General features: G+C 49.2%; 1 protein-coding gene across 1 annotated transcript in view; it reads left to right on the top strand.

The window, feature by feature from the left end:
* The window catches only part of TOX2 (TOX high mobility group box family member 2), a 167,889-nt gene that overhangs the window by 91,436 nt on the left and 58,368 nt on the right, over positions 1 to 18,085 (top strand). The window contains exon 3 of the mRNA XM_030233377.2: positions 7,333 to 7,578. Within this exon, the coding sequence (XP_030089237.2) occupies positions 7,333 to 7,578 (246 nt within the window). The remainder of the gene's footprint in view (positions 1 to 7,332; positions 7,579 to 18,085) is intronic.

Genomic DNA, 18,085 nt, shown 5'->3' with positions numbered 1-18,085 from the left:
AAGCTGCAGCACCTCTCAGCCTCACCAATATCAATGTTTTCCTCACTTGCAGACTTGCCAGGCTGGTTTGGGTCTCTTTAGACCCATCTCATCCCTAAAGTGTCAGGAGTGTCACTGAGCTTTTGCAGTAGCTTCAGGAGAAGCCCAGTGAGATGAGGGATGGCACAGAGTCCGTGGTGGTTTGTGTCACCTGGATAGATTGCAGCAGCCTCCCTGTTTCCTTGTACCTTCCCAAGAACAAATGTTCTCTCTCAGGCTCACATTTACTGCTGAATGCTTTTTGACAGGGCAAATATTTACCTGCAATAATACTACAAATCGTTATCCCTCTCACTGTGAAGAACATTTCTCTGAATCAATGCTTGGCTGCAACTCCTGGATCCTGAGGGATAATCACACAGAACATGGCTCAGTGGAGAATTGGGGTCACTGGACATTTGCCATGCTGCCAGGGAAAGGTTTCCCAGGTGCTTGGTCAAGCCATGTCCTCTGTGATGAACACCAACATGCAGACAGAGATGGTGCTGCCTGGCATGGGGTGGTTTGTGAAGGAGGACAGGAGGGAAAGGCAGGAGGAAGCTGAAGGCATCAATTAAAGACATGCCCAGCACTTGTCCCTCCCTCCTGAGTCACCTGCAGGAGGATCTGCAGTGTCCTTTGGAACATGGCTTTGGCTGGCTCACAGCTGGTCCCCAAGAGCTGTGTGACAGTCACACATCTGGATGTCCCTTGGCTGGCTCACAGCTGGTCCCTAAGAGCTGTGTGACAGTCAGACACCTGGATGTCCCTTGGCTGGCTCACAGCTGGTCCCTAAGAGCTGTGTGACAGTCAGACACCTGGATGTCCCTTGGCTGGCTCACAGCTGGTCCCAGCAGGGTCACAGCTGGTCCCTAAGAGCTGTGTGACAGTCACACACCTGGATATCCCTTGGCTGGCTCACAGCTGGTCCCAGCAGGGTCTCAGCTGGTCCCCAAGAGTTGTGTGACAGTCACACACCTGGATATCCCTTGGCTGGCTCACAGCCGGTCCCAGCAGGGTCTCAGCTGGTCCCCAAGAGCTGTGTGGCATTCAGACACCTGGATGTCCCTTGGTCCATCCTCCTGTTTGCTGCAGTGCTCCCCAGGCTCAGGGGTTCTATTATGGGATGGCTGCTGGGAGCTTGCTGGGCTTTGGCTTCATTTACAGTCCAGGAGGAGGTGCAGCACAGGAGCAAAAGGTGAAGCAGCAGCAGCAGCAGCATCAAGGGTGGCTTTGGGTCCATGGCAGAGGGCGAGCAGGGTCACTGTGCCCATCAGGCCACAAGCCCCAGATGTGCTCTGTGTTTGCAGCAGAGGAGCCACCTGCCATGGACAGACATGTCCCCAGAGCTGCCTCCCACCTGAGAGCCCTCTCCTGCAGCTCCTGGACATGCCTGCTGTCCATCTCTCTCCTGAAAAGCATCAGGGAATGTAGCAAGTCTGGGAGATCTGGGCAGGTTGTCCCTGTGCTGGGGAGCAGTGTTGGCAGGAGACCACGCTGGGTGTCTCCAAGAGCTGCAGGTGCTCTTGGCAGCTCAGCAGTGGGGCCTGGCTGGGCAGGCCAGCCCCTGCTCTTGCCAGGGCCTCAGGAATTCTGCCTTTCCTCTCAAATCATTCCCAATTTCATGTCCCACCCTGTGCTGTGAGCTGGGAGGGAGCTCAGTTCTGACTCCTCTTGGTCCTGGACATGGCCTGGGTGTCCTGGGCATGGCCTGGGTGTCACCTTGCCAGGAACCAGAGCCTCTCTCCCCATTACAGCCCCCCCACACCACCTCCCCTCCAGTTCTCTGTCTTCTGACCCTGAATCTGCTGTTGGATGGAGATGGTGCAGGGACTCCTGCTCAGACTTGGATTTCAAGATGGAAAAAGTGTTTTTAAAGCACAGTTTTGCTGCTGTTGGAGGTTGGTGGTACCTGGTGTGATGCCATCCTGTGCAAGCATGGGGCAGAACCAGGTTTATGAGGTGCTGAGGCCCTGGCACAGGGTGCCCAGAGCAGCTGGGGCTGCCCCTGGATCCCTGGGAGTGCCCCAGGACAGGTTGGATGGAGTTTGGAGCACCCTGGGAGAGTGGAAGATGTCCCTGCCCATGGCAGGAGGTTTGGAATGAGATGATCCTCCAGGTCTCTTCCCAGACTATTTTATGATTCTGTGATAACCCTGGGGCCGTGCTCAGGGCAGTTTAATCCTATACAACCCCTACAGCTGGTGCTCAGGGAAACCTGTGGGGCTGAGGGCAAGGGTGGCACTCAGAGGAGGGACAGTGTCCCCTCTGGGGCAGGGCCAGGCTCCATCCTGTGTCCCCACCCCACTGCAGGGCTCCCCTATGGGGCTGAGGGCAAGGGGAGCACTCAGAGGAGGGACAGTGTCCCCTCTGTGACATTGCCAGGCTCCATCCTGTGTCCCCACCCCACTGCAGGGCTCCCCTGCTCCCAGCAGCCCCCGGCATCAGCCCCAGCCATGAGAGGCTTTGCAAGAAGAGCCTTGTTGTTTCAGCTGATTTCAGTGTTTTAATTCGAAGAGGAATAGTGTGTAATCACAACAACTGTCATCTGTTGGACAGTGGAAAATCCTGGATCCTTTTTTGTGCACAGTAAATGGGCAGCCATTCAGCAGCACGAGCTGCTCCACCCTCGGAGTCCTGGTGGGATGAATGGCTTCAGACCAGCCCGCTAATCTAATTTGTAATGTACCCTTAGAAACTATAATTGGCTGTTTAATTTAATTCAAATTAACATAAGAATAGGAAATATAATCTGCCACAGAGCCCACACGGTGGTGGAGAGGAGCTGGGTGTTGCTGCAGAGGGGTTGAGGGATGGCTCTGGGCATGCCGCTCCTTGTGGGGACAGAGGTGTCACTGTGGACACATCAACATGTGCCGTGTGTGACAATAAACCACCCCTTTCCCAGCCTTCTGAGTGTCTGCCTCATCTCCCTCCCTTACCTCTCTGGCCATCTATTTCAAGCAGGCTGGAGTGAGGGCAGCCTGCTCTGGGTGGCACAGGGTGTGAACGCTGGCAGGCGCCGACGCTGATTATGTTGATTGGATATTGTCTAATCTGATTTTGATTGTGTACAGCTTTGATTGTAATTTTGATACGTCTGCAAAATGCTGTAGCTGTTCTGAAAGCTTTGTGATTTAAACAGGTCTTAATTTTTTCTTTTCTCTCTTTTTTTTTTTCCCCCTGGGTTGAATAGAACAGAGGCAGAAACGTGCCCGGGGGTGAGCAGAGTGCTGGGGCTTTGGCACCCTGTACAAAACCACCTCAAAGCCCTTGGGTGAGCTGCTCTGCAGCAACACAGGGGACTGGTAGTTTGGAAGAGAGCTTTAGGAAACTTTGAGTGGGTTTTACATAATTTAGTTAAGTACAGCAAAGCCACTTGCTTATATACCTGATACCAAAATAAACCAGTTGGAGGAACAAGTTTGCTGTGAGCTGATTTATTTAAATCCCTTGCTGTAAAGCATGGAGAGAAATCCTCTTAAATAACTGGGAAAGAATCAGTGTACCTCGAGGAGCAGAGCCCAAATGGAAACCAGCTACGAGATGTATTAAATGGGATCTGTCTGTCTGCCTTGAGTACATCCCCTCAGCCCACTGCCTTCCCTGTGTCATAACAATGACAGAAGATGCCTGGAAAAAGAGCTGGGCTTGAATTTCCCCTGAACAGTGACAGAGGGTACAGAGCTGTCATGGTCCAGGCTCTCTCTTGTGTTTCTGTCGTGCTCTTGTTCCCCCACAGCCAGTGGGAACCTCAGGTAAATGTAAAGGTTTGGCTCAGATATGCAGAACCTGCCCTTGAATCACAGAATCATCAAATGACTTGGTTGGAAGGGATCTAGAGGCTCACTCACCTCATTCCAATTCCCTGCCATGGGCACTATCCCAGGTGGATCCAAGCCCCAATGTCCAACCTGGCCTTGGACACTCCCAGGGATCCAGGGGCAGCCACAGCTGCTCTGGGTACCCTGTGCCAGGCCCTCAGCACCTTCACAGGGAAGGATTTCTTCCCAATATTACCCCTGCCCTATTTCAGTGTGAAGCCACTGCACTCCTTCCTGTCTCTCCAGCTCTTGGAGTCCCTTTAGGCACTGGAAGGGGCTCTGAGCTCTCCCTGGAGCCTTCTCCAGGCTGAAAAACTGCAGTTCTCCAGAGCTGAGGGGCTCCAGCCCTTGGAGCATCTCCATGGCCTCCTGGAGCTCCAACAGTTCCCTGTCCTTCTCCCATGGGAGCCCCAGAGCTGCAGGCAGCCCCACAGGTACAGAGAGGGGGGCAGAGAGGCAGGGTCCCCTCTCTGCCCACGTGTGGGGTGAGCCTGGCACACGGGGGGCTCTGGCTGCCAGGGCACAGGGCTGGCTCCTGTCCAGCCTTTCCTCCAGCAGAATCCCCAAGTCCTTCTCTCACAGGGCTGTTCTCAGTGTTTACCTCTCCTGGTCTGTACTGCCTGGATTGCCCTGGCACGGGAGCAGCTCCTTGACCTTGGACTTGTTGAACCTCTTTAAGTTCCTGTGGCCACACTTGGCCAGTTTGTCCAGGTCCCCCTGGATGTCAGCCTGTCCTTCTGCTCTACCAGTTCCATTCTGCAGCAGGAGGTGAGAGGTGTGGGCTCACCTCAGCAGAGGAGGAGCCTCTTCCAGCCCCAGCTGTGGGGTGAGGCAGGAGTGCCCCCTGCTCTGGCACCCCATGGTTCTCCCTGGCAGCGCCCTTTCACCAATCCACAGATCCCTCTCCCACTGACTGCTGTGCTCCAGTTAAACACTGGCTTTATTTTATTTCATTAAGGGCTTTCTCCCCACAGTGGGTGGTGATGAAGAGCACGAATCCAGGGCTGAGCTCTGGGACAATGCATTATTAAAGCCTAGAGTGCTTAACTGGTTTTTTAACATCTGGGGTTTTGCTCTTAAATCAAGTATTAAGTCCAAATCCAACCATGAAACGAGGTGATCTGGGAAATTTAGCTTTAGCATGTGTGTAATGCTATAGCTAATCAGAATTTCATATGCTATAATAATGGGTGAAACAGTAGATGTTTAGAATAAGCCTCCTCTGCCAGAGACTCATTACATTCTATGTGGGTAATTAATAATTTTGGATAGATTCACATGTTATGAAGAAAAAATGGTTTTGTCTGAAATGAAAATGATTGCACAGGTGCGGTAACATATAAAAATATATAAATGGGAATGCTTAGAAGTAAACAAGCCATGAGAAAACATGGGGAGCAGACAGAGTTCCAACATCTCTGCATGTTGGTGTCACCTCGAGGGAGTGTTAGGAGGGAGGTGAGGAAATGCTTTTCCAGATGAAATTTGGGAGGGGATGTAAGGAAGGACAAATCTCCATGTGTGGTGGAGTCACACAGGCTTTCTTCAAAGGGTTTTTAAAAGTGATGGCTGTGTTTCTAAATCCCCCTCCCTGGTTGTAGCTCCTGTGCTGGAGTTTTTGAGGCTTCTCAGGGAGTTAGGATGAGAGAGAACAGCTTTAACCTGACAGAGGGCAGGGTTAGATTAGATATTAGGGGAAAATGCTTTCCTGTGAGGGTGGGCAGGCCCTGGAACAGGGTGCCCAGAGCAGCTGTGGCTGCCCCTGGATCCCTGGCAGTGCCCAAGGCCAGGCTGGACAGGGCTGGGAGCAGCCTGGGACAGTGGAAGGTGTCCCTGCCATCCCAGGGAGAGGACTGGAAGGGCTTTAAGGGCTTTAACATCCCTTGGAACCCAAATTTTCATAATTTGGGTTACATCTTTCATAATTCTGTGAATTTTGATCCTAAGTAATTGTTATTTCTACAGCTCTAATTCTCAGAAAAGCTCTTTAAAATGCCTGCAGTAGGTTGAGAGCTGAGCTGGGTGCCCAGAGAGAGACTTTGGGCTAGGAGGGCAGCAGCTGCTCAGGAGGCAGCCCTGCCCTTCCATGGCTTTGATCCAGATGTGGGGGTTTCTGCTGAGGTCTTTGGGACTCAGAGATGAGCAGGGATGCAGTGAGGGAGCAGGGAGTGAGGGGATGCCTCCAGGGGCTCCATGGTGTGTTCCTGATGGATGGAGCAGTGCTGCCACACTCACACCCTGGCTCCTACCTCCTTACAACCTGGTGTGCAGGACTGGAGGTGCCTTTTTATCCCAACAAACCCATTTCCACTGGAATCTGTATTTCTTAGAGATACAGTCCTGTTTCTTTGCCAAAGCAGCGAGGCAGTGATGATTTGAGGAGTAAGGACTTTACAATGAAAAATTATAAAGCAGGTATGTTTTATTCCAGCTGGGACAGATGGGGGATATTTCCTCCAAGGACATGGGAATATTTCCACCAAGGACATGGGAATATTTCCACCAAGGACATGGGGATATTTCCTCCAAGGACATGGGAATATTTCCATCAAGGATATGGGAATATTTCCATCAAGGATATGGGAACATTTCCACCAAGGACATGGGGGTATTTCCCCCAAAGACTTGGGAATATTTCCACCAAGGACATGGGAATATTTCCACCAAGGACATGGGGGTATTTCCCCCAAAGACTTGGGAATATTTCCACCAAGGACATGGGGGTATTTCCACCAAGGACATGGGGATATTTCCACCAAGGACATGGGAATATTTCCACCAAGGACATGGGAATATTTCTACCAAAGACATGGGGGTATTTCCACCAAGGACATGGGAATATTTCCACCAAGGACACAGTGGGTATTTCCACCAAGGACATGGGATATTTCCACCAAAGACATGCATGCCTGGTGAGACAGATCTCAGGTTTAAATACACATTGACCCTCCAAGCCCTCACCTCCCTGCCCACCCATTCCCTGCCCAGAGTCTTGGGTGGTGCCACACCTCCTGGTGGTCGTGGCTGGGCATCTTTGATGAAGTAACATCATCTTCCTCGATGTTCTCTGCTCGACCCTTTCTTCTGGGCAGGCACAGTGGAGGTTTGGCTTCCTCTCAGGTCAGTTTGTGCTGGCCAAAAACAGGAGCCTGGTTCTTGCAAGCTCCTTAAGGAAAAGGTTCTGCTTTATGGGTTTCAACAATACCCAAGTCTTGCTTTACTGAGTTTTCTTATCTTTATGGCCTTTACCAAGCAACTAAATTCTTATGTGTTCTGTTACAAGTTTCTCTACCTAGCAAGTTACATTCATGTTGCAAACTGTGTTCTGTACTTTTGCAGATTTGTTAAATAAGCAGATTTGTTAAATGAATTTGTGAAATATATTTCTGTTTTCCTCCACCTGCCTAAGTACATTATATGCTTCTAAAATTCTGATTTTCATACATGAATTTTCAGTGCCACGTTGCAAACTGTCTCTTTGGTGTTTCAGACATACAACAGTCAGAGTGAGAACAACGAGGACTACGAGATCCCTCCCATAACACCTCCCAATCTCCCCGACCCGTCCCTCCTGCACTTGGTGGACCATGAAACTGGATACCACTCTCTGTGCCACAGCCTCCCTCCCAACAGCCTGATCCCAGCCTATCCCTACCAGAACATGGACCTGCCTGCCATCATGGTGTCCAACATGCTGAGCCAGGATGGGCACCTCCTCTCCAGCCAGCTGCCCACGGTCAGTGCCTCTCCCCTCCCTCTGCCTTCCATCCCAAGCACTCTGTGTTTCCAGCAGTGAGCTGAGCTCATCACTGTTTGCCATGGGGGGTGGGAGGAGCTGGGCTGTCAGCGTGGTCACCGCGCTCATGGTGGCAGTTTCATGCTTCCTCTGCTGTCCTCCTGAGCCCCATCAACCACTCAGGAGCAGGGCAAAGGGGTTTTCCCTCCCTGTGTGGAACATCTTCCTGTTGCCCTTTTTTCCCCAGTTTGGAAATGAAGCTCGAGGTAATTTTAGTAAGGAGGTAATATTTTGGGGCTGGGCTCTTTCTCCAGGCAGCACTGACACAACCAGAGCACACAGTCTCAGGCTGCACCAAGTGAAATACAGGTTGGATATTGGGAAATGTTTTTTACAGAAAGGGTGATAAAGTTGTGGAATGGCTGCCCAGGGAGGTGGTGGAGTTCCCATCCCTGGGGGTGTTTAACAAAGCCTGGATGTGGCACTGGGTGCCAGGGGTGAGTTGAGGGCTTGGGGCTGGGTTGGACTCAATGATCTTGGAGGTCTCTTCCAACCTGGCCATTCTATGAATTCTGTGAATGTAAAAGTGGATTTTTATTTGAAGGATTTCAGGGGCAGTCATGGAAAGGTGTCCACAAAAGCCCACCACCCCCCCAGGTGTGAGTACATTTTTATAGGTTTTAGGAAATTAGCATAATTGATAAAAAGTACCAATTAGGGGCACAAGTGGTGAGGCAACTCCCCCCAGGTCAAGCCCCTTCTCTGGAGTCCCCCCCTTGGCACTGGCTGTGCTCTGTCCATGGAATGGATCTCCAAGAGTTGTTCTCAGCCTTGGTTCCCAGGAAGAACCAAGGCAGAACTGGGGTCCTGTACCCCTCAGGGCTTGGAGCTCTGGAATTTGTTTGGGTTTTCTGCCTGGGGAAAGACCTTGGAAAATTACTGGGAAAACTAGTCACTAATACAATGGGTTACAGAGCTATGAATATATGTGTTGTGGTGTTGTGAGGAGTCCCCAGGAGGAGGTGAGAGATGAGAATCTGACTCCAAGTTCTCAGAAGGCTGATTTATTACATATGATATGATATATGATATATGATATGATATGATATTTATTATATTTATTATATTGTATTTATTATATTATATTAAATGATATACTAAAACTATACCAAAGAATAGAAGAAATGAGACATCAGAAGCTAGGCAAGAATGAATAATAAAAACTCGTGAGTCCCAACACAGCTGGACTGGGATTGGTCATGAAGTTAAAACAATTCCCATGCTGAGTAAACCATTCCCCAAATCACATTCCAAAGCAGCAAAGCAGGGAGAAGCTGAAGCTTCTCATCTTGCCAGGAGAAGAAATCCTGGAGAAGGGATTTTTCAGAAAATATCATGGTGACATAGATGTGTGAAGAGTATAGAGAATATAGAAGGAAAAAGGCAAAACCAAAGCAGCATCACTCCCTGAAGCAAGCACAGTGCATGTGCCCCATCCCCCATGGCAGGGTGGCCAGCCAAAGCCCCAGTGCCCTTTGTTTTCCTCCCTGTCCCCCTGTCCCACGGCAGGGTGGCACCAGCAGGAGGAGCAGGGATGAAGGGGAAGCTCTGCTATTGATTCCAGGGGGAACAGGATCCCTCCCTGCCCTCACAAACTGCCCCACGCCCTGGGAAGGGGATACCTTGCAAAGTTTCAAATGACTCGTGCAGGGATAAACAAGGCAGGGATAATGAAGTAAAGTGAAGCTCTGGGAAGAAACTCCAGGGCTAATTAGAGCTCACAGGGCTTCTTCATCAGCAGCACCGAGGAAAGGGCTTGGTTTTGGCAGTGATATTGAATTCATACTGCTGCTGTTAAATACCATTTTCCTCTCCAGCAGCTTCAGCCTCGTGGTTGGTTTTTGACGTGGTTTCTCTCTAAGATCATTGATCTTGAATGCCATTGATATCAAACAGAGTTAATTTCACTTAAAGAGCCTGGCTGGGAGCCTGGCCCTGCCTGGCTGGGGAAGGCTTGGTGTTGATTGCTTCAATAGATAAGGGTCTGAAAGGTAGTGATATTTAAATATTTAAATGGGATATTATCTCTTAGTCTAGGAAAATCCCAAGGCTTTCTGAAGTCTTGATGAGACTCTGAGTTTCATTGTTAGTGTGTTTAAGAGAAATATCATGTTCTGCCCATCAATATTGAACAGAGGCATATTTCTATGGAATTAAATATTACTGAGGGCTCTGTGTTACCTTTTAGGTTCTTAGGTGATTAAAACATTCATTTCTGAGACAGAAAGAGTCAATTTCAGATGAAATATTTTTCCCTGGTTTAATTTAAAGCACAGCCCCTTTGCCTGACCCTTATTTTCATAACAGGATAATTTTATCCCGTGTTGATTGTCTCATTTTTGAGGGGTGATATTGCACTTATAAATCACTTTCTAAAATACCTAAAGAAAAAAAGAAGAGGGGGATTTATTAAGCAGCTTCTCTGTGTCTGAAATAATTTATTTTGGAGTAGTCCTTGGGAAATGTTCTCTTTCCTACTTTATGGAACTGTTTTACACATGCAGCTCAGTGATGATAAATCAGGGCTCAGCCACAGAAGATAAGAACAGGACTTAGTGGGCTGTAAATGTAGAATAGAGAGATTAAGATTTTTTTTTGCCCCTTAACCATGAAAATAAAAAAAGTCCAGTGAACCCTGAGTTTCCCAGGTGAGAGTGAACTGAAGCTGTTCAGTTTTGGAAACCCTCAGAGCTATGATACATCTTCAGAGGTCCCAGCAGCAAAGGGGTCAGGGAGGGAGCTGTGTTCAGTTTTAGGTCTGAATTAAATCCTGCCTTATGCTCCCATCACAGCCTCATTTCCACGGAAGGGTGACACCTTCTGTGCCTTTTGGTGGGGAATCAGCAGCAGCCCAGAGTGGCAGTGCTGATCCCAGAGCACACCTGCAGCTCCTGGGGGTGCTGAGGGAGCAGCACGTGCACATCAGGGCACAGAAGAGTCCTGGAGAGGAAGCACACTGTGAACTCATCTGGTTAACACCCAATAGACCCTGCCAGTGCAGGGGCAGGGAGAGGTGCCTGTGCCCCTCACAGGGGCTCCAGGAGAGCTGGAGAGGCACTGGGGACAAGGCATGGAGGGACAGGACACAGGGAATGGCTCCCACTGCCACAGGGATGGATGGGATATTGGGAATTAGGAATTGCTCCCTGTGAGGGTGGGCAGGCCCTGGCACAGGGTGCCCAGAGCAGCTGGGGCTGCCCCTGGATCCCTGGCAGTGCCCAAGGCCAGGCTGGAAGGGGTTGGAGCACCTGGGACAGTGGCAGGTGTCCCTGCCATGGCAGGAGTGGAATCTTTAAAGTCCCTTCCAACCCAAACCATTCTGGGGCTTGTTTGCCAACACTTCCAGAAAGAGAGGGATGATTTCACCCAGGCAGTGATGGGAGGCCAGTCTGGGAGTGAGCCTTGCCTGCTCAGAGCTCAGAGGAGGTGGCTCAGCATGCAGGGGTTTTGGGTTTGTTCCAGGACCAGCACTGCTGACACAAATCCTGGACCCTCTCTCCTCCCTGCTGCTCCCCGCTGTAGCTCACGCAGGTTTTTGCACACACAGCTTTTTCCTGCCTTGGTTGCCATGTCTGTATGTTTGAATACAATGAGAAACAACAAGCAATTCATGGTAAAATGTTTAGACATTGGCCAGACTTTTGCTCTAAAAATGTAACTTGAGCTTTAGGATTTTTTTAAGTCAAAAAGAAATTAAAAAATGAACAAATCTCTAACTGCTGCTAAGACATGAGCCAGGATTCACCGAGTGCCATAGGATTGGTGTTTTTTCCTGAGAGCTCAGAATTTAAAAAATCCAGCTGCAGGTTGCTGGATATATAGATTATATTATATGATAGATTATATTCGATATGTAGTATAGTGATATGATATTATAGAGTTATATTATAGTATATTATATTAGAGATATTATAGTATATTATATTCTAGTTATATGACTATAGTATATTGGAATTATATTAGACTTATATTATATGATATTAGATTATATTCATTATATTATAGTGATTCTATATGATATATATTATATTTATTATCTTATATTATATTATATCTATTCTATATTATCTTATATTATCTTATATTATATTATATTATCTTATATTATCTATATTATATTATCTATTATTATATTATATATTATCTATTATATTATATTATATTCTATATCACCTTCTGAGAAATTGGAGTCAGATCCTCATCTCCTCCCTGACCCTGGGGACCCTCTCAAACACACACACCACCACTTGGATCTGCCCGTGGACCAGCTCCACATTTCCATCTCATGGCTCTTCACTGCTCTTTCTGTCACTTCATTTCCCATGAGATTTTAGAAGTTAAAGGAGTTTTCAATCCCTGAATGGGGCACAGGGAGCTGCAGAGCAGGGAAGCAGGGATGGATGGACAAGAGTAGGCAAAGATTTGGCACAGGATGTGAGGAGTGAAGAACTGCTGGAAGGGGTGGGGAGGAGGCAGAGCTGGCTTGTTTGGGGGGTTTTTTTGTGCTGATGACAAGAAACAAAGAGAAAATTCTTACTGCAGTGGAGTTTTCTAGTGATCTCTCTTTTCCTGTGGGGAAAAAAGGAAGGGAAGGGATGGGAAAGAGGAGGAATGTCAGGATGGAGGGAAAATAGGAGAGGTGTGACTGTCACTGAGAAATGGGAGTAATTAGGGAAAAGTAATCAAAGAGGAAAAAAACCATGTTTTCCTTGGGAAAAGAATAACTTTGTCCACTGTGAACATCCCAGCAGCAGCTGAGCCTCCCAGGGATCCACAGGGAGTCCTGCTGGGCTGGGATCTCACTGGGCTGGGATGTGGGGCTGTGGGGAAAGCAGGGGAGGGGGCAGAGATGTGCTGTGGATCAGTGGGGAGGTGGGTGAGCTCTGGGTTAAGGAGCTGCTGGGAATAAATGAGATTTCAGAGTGGATTTGGCAGAACATTTTTGATGGAAACAAAGGGCGATCAAGGTCAGAGCCCAGGAATCTCCAACGCAGCACAAAAATATTTCCATAAATATTGGCTAGCAGCCAAGAGGGCTGGGGGTGCCTCTGCTTATCAGGTGGGACTGTGCTGGGCTGGGGGGAGCCAGGAGCCCCTGACTGGGGGACAGCAATGCCCAGAGCCATCCAGCACTGCTCCAGGACCCCCAAATTGTGCTCCCCCAAGCCTGGCCACAGGATGCATCAAGAAACAGCCACCCTGCTCCCTCCTGCTCTGCCCTGGCCAGGGGCAGTGAGGGCACAGCCATGCAGTTCTGCAGGGGGCTGGCATCCCTTTGGGCATGTGGCTGCATCCCTTTGGGCATGGGGCTGCATCCCTTTGGGCATGGGGCTGCATCCTTTGGGCATGTGGCTGCATCCCTTTGGGCATGGGGCTGCATCCTTTGGGCATGTGGCTGCATCCTTTAGGGCATGTGGCTGCATCCTTTAGGGCATGTGGCTGCATCCCTTTGGGCATGTGGCTGCATCCCTTTGGGTATGTGGCTGCATCCCTTTGGGCATGTGGCTGCATCCTTTAGGGCATGTGGCTGCATCCCTTTGGGCATGGGGCTGCATCCCTTTGGGCATGGGGCTGCATCCCTTTGGGCATGGGGCTGCATCCTTTGGGCATGTGGCTGCATCCCTTTGGGCATGTGGCTGCATCCTTTAGGGCATGTGGCTGCATCCTTTAGGCATGTGGCTGCATCCTTTGGGCATTTGGCTGCATCCCTTTGGGCATGTGGCTGCATCCTTTAGGGCATGTGGCTGCATCCCTTTGGGCATGTGGCTGCATCCTTTAGGCATGTGGCTGCATCCTTTGGGCATTTGGCTGCATCCTTTAGGCATGTGGCTGCATCCTTTGGGCATGTGGCTGCATCCCTTTGGGCATGTGGCTGCATCCTTTAGGGCATGTGGCTGCATCCTTTAGGGCATGTGGCTGCCATCCTTTTGGGTATGTGGCTGCATCCTTTTGAGCATGTGGCTGCATCCTTTAGGGCATGTGGGAAGCATCCCTTTGGGCATTTGGCTGCATCCCTTTGGGCATTTGGCTGCATCCCTTTGGGCATGGCTGCTCCTGTGAGCCAACATGAGCTTTGTAGGTGTATGGAGTTGGTTGGAGAGACTGACACCTCTCCCTGTGTCTCGCTCTTCCCATTGCTCCTCACGATGAGAGATTTTTGTGACTCCTCTAAAGGCACTAGCATTTCCTTCAGCACACTGGGGTGCCTTTTCATGCTCACAGCCAGCTGCTGCAAGGGCAGAAATGCTTCAGCCACAGCCTGAAAGGTTTCGTTTCAGTTTGTTGAGTAGAAGGGAATTATTTGAAAAATACTGAAAATCCTCTGAGGCAAAAAGGAACATGCATGGTGTAACATGTCACATTTCCAGTGAGCTGGGGAGCGTGGTTAGGTAGAGGTGAGAGAGTAAAAAGGTGAATGGGGGTGAATTGTAGAAGAAAGGTGAGTGCCACCCAGAAATTCCAGAGGTTTCAGTTTGAATTTCCAAGGTTTCAGTTGACTTTGAACAGCTGCTTCCCAACACAATGAGGCTTTGGTGTGGAACAGAGAGGAGAGCAGTAAAATAAAGCAGCAGGAGCCCAGCTGCCTGTGTCCCATGTGAGATATGGAAAGGAAATGTAGCCCTTTGCCAGAGCTGGGATGGGCATTCCTGGGATGCTGTAGGCTCCAAGAACAAGCTTGGTGCTCACCAGCCTAGAGTGAGGTTGTCCTGTGTCACCATGACATTCTCTGAAAAATCCTCTTTGCCCAGGATTTTCTCCTGGGAAGCTGAGAAGCCTCAGAGAGGAATGAAAACAATGATCTGATTGCTGCTCCTGTGTTTGCTGCTTTGGAATGGGGCTTGGGCATTGTTTACCTACAGGTGAATGTTTGATTAATTTCACATGAATTGTTTTAATTTAATGACCAGTCATGGTCCAGCTGTGGCGAGGCTCTGAGGAGTCATGGGGGTTTTTTATCATTCTTTTCCAGCCTTCTGATGTATCCTTCCTCTTTCTTTAATACAGTTTTAGTGTAGCATTCTTTAATATAATATCATATCATAAAATAATAAATCAGTGAGCAAGGAGTCAAATTCTCATCTCTCACCTTGTCCTGGGCACCCTCACAAACACCACAGTCCTGCAGGAAGATTGCAAGGCCAGAACCCAGGTTGCTCCAAACCCCATCCAAACTGGCCTGGGACACTTCAGGGATGGGGCAGCCACAGCTGCTCTGGGCAACCTGGGGCAGACTTTGCCACCCTCATTGTAAAACACTCGTTATGTCAATTAAATATTGTCACAAAGACCAAGGAAGCTGTGCCAGCCTTTCCTGCAGGCCTCTGGAAATCCACGATCCCAGCAGGCAGAGTGGTTTACATGCTGTGGGCAAATCCCTCCAATGCATCAATATTTCAATAATTTTGAGTCACTGCCTGCTAAAATAAGTTATTTAAAATAATCCATACCCCAGTGCAGTGTACAGGCAGCACTGCCCTCCAAAGCAAGTTCCTGTTCCTCGGAAAAACCTTTATAAATAAACAAACCAACAAGAGCATTGCTTGTGTCACCAACAGCAAAAACTTCCCTGAGTTCCCCTTGTTTCAGACCTGGATGAGTTTTCTCTGGAAATTTTGTGTTGTGAGCTTTGAGGTTTTGACTAATTTGGCTTTCTGTTTATTAATGGTTCAGTATTTAAAAACTAAACTCCCAAACATGAGGTGAAAAATAATAATAACACAACCCTACATGAAGGGTTCTTTGTATTAAGCAGAGCCCTGTTTGCAATTCCCTGCTAGTGTTTTTCTCAGAGGCAATAAATGAAAGAAATATGTCTTTTTAAATTTTATAAAACTCAGAAAAATGGTTTTAAACAGCTTTTCTTCACCTTCTATAATTATTTATTTTCAAACAGTCCTTCAGGGTAATGTTCCGTTTTCTTATTTCACACTCCTTTTTCTCATAAATGAACCATCACTTCAATAAATCATTATGAAAACAGAGACTAACACAAACCCTGAAAGGTTGAAAGATTTATGTAACACATTTATGTTTTCCATTTTCTCATTCTGGTACTCCACTGCTAAAGCTAAGCTAATAAAAGCTGCTATTAATATTTCTTGTTGCCTGGCAACCACTGAGAGGGAGTAATAGCTTTAGCTAGAAAAATAGATGACCGATAAGGAAAAATTCAATTCTTTTATTATCTCAAGGGAAAATGGGCTTTTACTGGAACATTATGATGTACGAGTGTGAAGTTGAATACAAAGGGTATTTTTTCAGTTGTTTTTCTATTTTTAATGAACATTATTTTACCTTCACAAACTCGTTTAAGGCATTTGCCCCACCTACTTGTGAGCTTAATTTAGCAACACCCACACGCACTTCTGGCTCTAAGTATCTGTTGGCATTTTCACTTGGAAGCCCCTTCCCTCCTTGAGCTGGAGGGCTTGGTCATAAAATTTCACTCCAGGTCGGAGCCTGGGAGACAAGATCCCCAATCAAAGAGTAAATTGTTCTTGTGTGTGTTCAGAACTTGCTTGCTCAGAGCAAGGGGCTGGTGTGGAGAGGTGTTTTCTGAAGTTTGAGGTGTGGTGGCTGGGCTGTCTGTGCTCAGGACAGCCAGGGAGTGCAGGAGCCACTGCTGGGGCTGGGAAAAAACAGATGGAAAACAGCCCTGGGAGGAGGATTTGGGGGTGCTGGTGGGTGAGAGCTGGACAGGTGTGTGTGCCCAGAAACCCCCCAAGCCCTGGGCTGATCCCCCAGCGTGGGCAGCAGGGCAGGGCGCTCTGCCCCTCTGCCCCTGTGCTCAGGTGAGAGCCCACCTGCAGAGCTTCCCCAGCCCTGGCCCAGCACAGGGAGGAGCTGGAGCTGTGGAGAGAGCCCAGAGGAGGCACCAGAGATGCTCCAAGGGCTGGAATCCCTCTGGAACCAGGCTGGGAGGGCTGGGGGGGCTCACCTGAAAGAGGATCCAAAAGACCTCAGAGCTCCTTCCAGGGCCTAAAGGAGCCTATAAAAAATATGGGGATGAATTTCTGTCAGGGCTTGTAGCAATAGGACAAATGGGAAAGATTTCAAGCTGAGAGTTGGTTTAAATTAGATACAAGGAAGAAGTTTTTTATAGTGAGGGTGGGCAGGCCCTGGCACAGGGTGCCCAGAGCAGCTGGGGCTGCCCCTGGATCCCTGGCAGTGCCCAAGACCAGGCTGGATGGAGCTTGGAGCATCCTGGGACAGGGGAAGATGTCCCTGCCCATGGCAGGGGGTTGGACTGGATGGGCTTTAAAGGCCCATTCCAGCCCAAACAATTCTGCAGTTCTATGAATACAGGTCCTGCTCTGTGGGAGAGGTCCTCCCTGAGTTTCCCAGTTATCCTGGACAGCAGCAGAAGCTCCCTGTGGAGCAGCAGCCCCTCTTTTCACATGGCTGAGGCAGCTTCTGCCTGGTGCCTTGCCAAGTGAGAGAACTGGGGGGATGTGGGTCACCCTCAGGACGTGGCTCTGTGAGTGCTGAGAGAACAGCAGAGCTTGTGAGGACTGGGCTGTGCAGGAGGGCAGGGAACCTGAGCAGCCTGGATGGTTGGGTGGTTGGTCTTTAGGTTCACTCGTGGGTATCCCATTTCTGAGATCTGAATAACCAGGGTGTCATGATACACTTGTCACACAAGGGAACTGTTGTGACAGCTGAGAAACAAAGCAGATGTGGGCTTAGCTTGGTAATGAAAGAATTTATACCTAAAGAAGGGAAAGGAAGAAGACAAGGTGTCACTTGAACTGGCAGGGGGTGACTGTCACCTGCCAGGGTGGGAATCTCACATGGGATTTTCCAGCCTTTTCTCCTGGAAACCCCTTATAGCCACCTCCCTGCAGGAGAACTCCTCAGCAGGAGAGCCCTTCCAACCCAAACCACCCCAGGAGTCTATGTCCCAGAGCAGGGGGATGCAGGAGAGCCTTCAGCTGTGCTCTTACCCACAGCACCACATCTCACCTGCAGGAAGGTCCCTCTGATGCCTTGTGAGGGCTGCCCTAGAACAGACCTGGACAGAGCTAAAGAATAAAGCAGGGATTTATCCAAAGGATCTCTTCCATGGATGCACCTTGGGCAGCACCAGAGCCCAGCCAGGGCTGCACCCAAGATGACCCAAAATGGCCCCAAAATGCACGGCCGGGCACGGGGTCTCTCCCTGGGATCAGCTCTGCTCCATTCCCACCTTGCAGTTCATTGTCCCAGCCCAGCTTTAGCCCAGGCACTCCCACCCTGCTTGTTTTTCTCTCTCCAGCCCACGGGGTTTGTGCTCCTGGGCTGAGATTTGGCTCATTTGTCCTTGGTGCCCAGCTGGAGCAGGAATTGTTTTGTCTCCCTGCTCTGTGCACAGAGCTCACCATCCCATAATATGAAGCTCAGACCCACACACTAAAGCAGCACAGAATGTGAGAAATATAAAAGCTGAACCTGAGGCATCACCTGCACA

Source organism: Serinus canaria, chromosome 20 (assembly GCF_022539315.1).
Source record: "Serinus canaria isolate serCan28SL12 chromosome 20, serCan2020, whole genome shotgun sequence".
Taxonomy (NCBI): domain Eukaryota; kingdom Metazoa; phylum Chordata; class Aves; order Passeriformes; family Fringillidae; genus Serinus; species Serinus canaria.
Note: the sequence above shows the minus strand (reverse complement) of the source record. Positions and strands in the feature narration are given on the sequence as shown.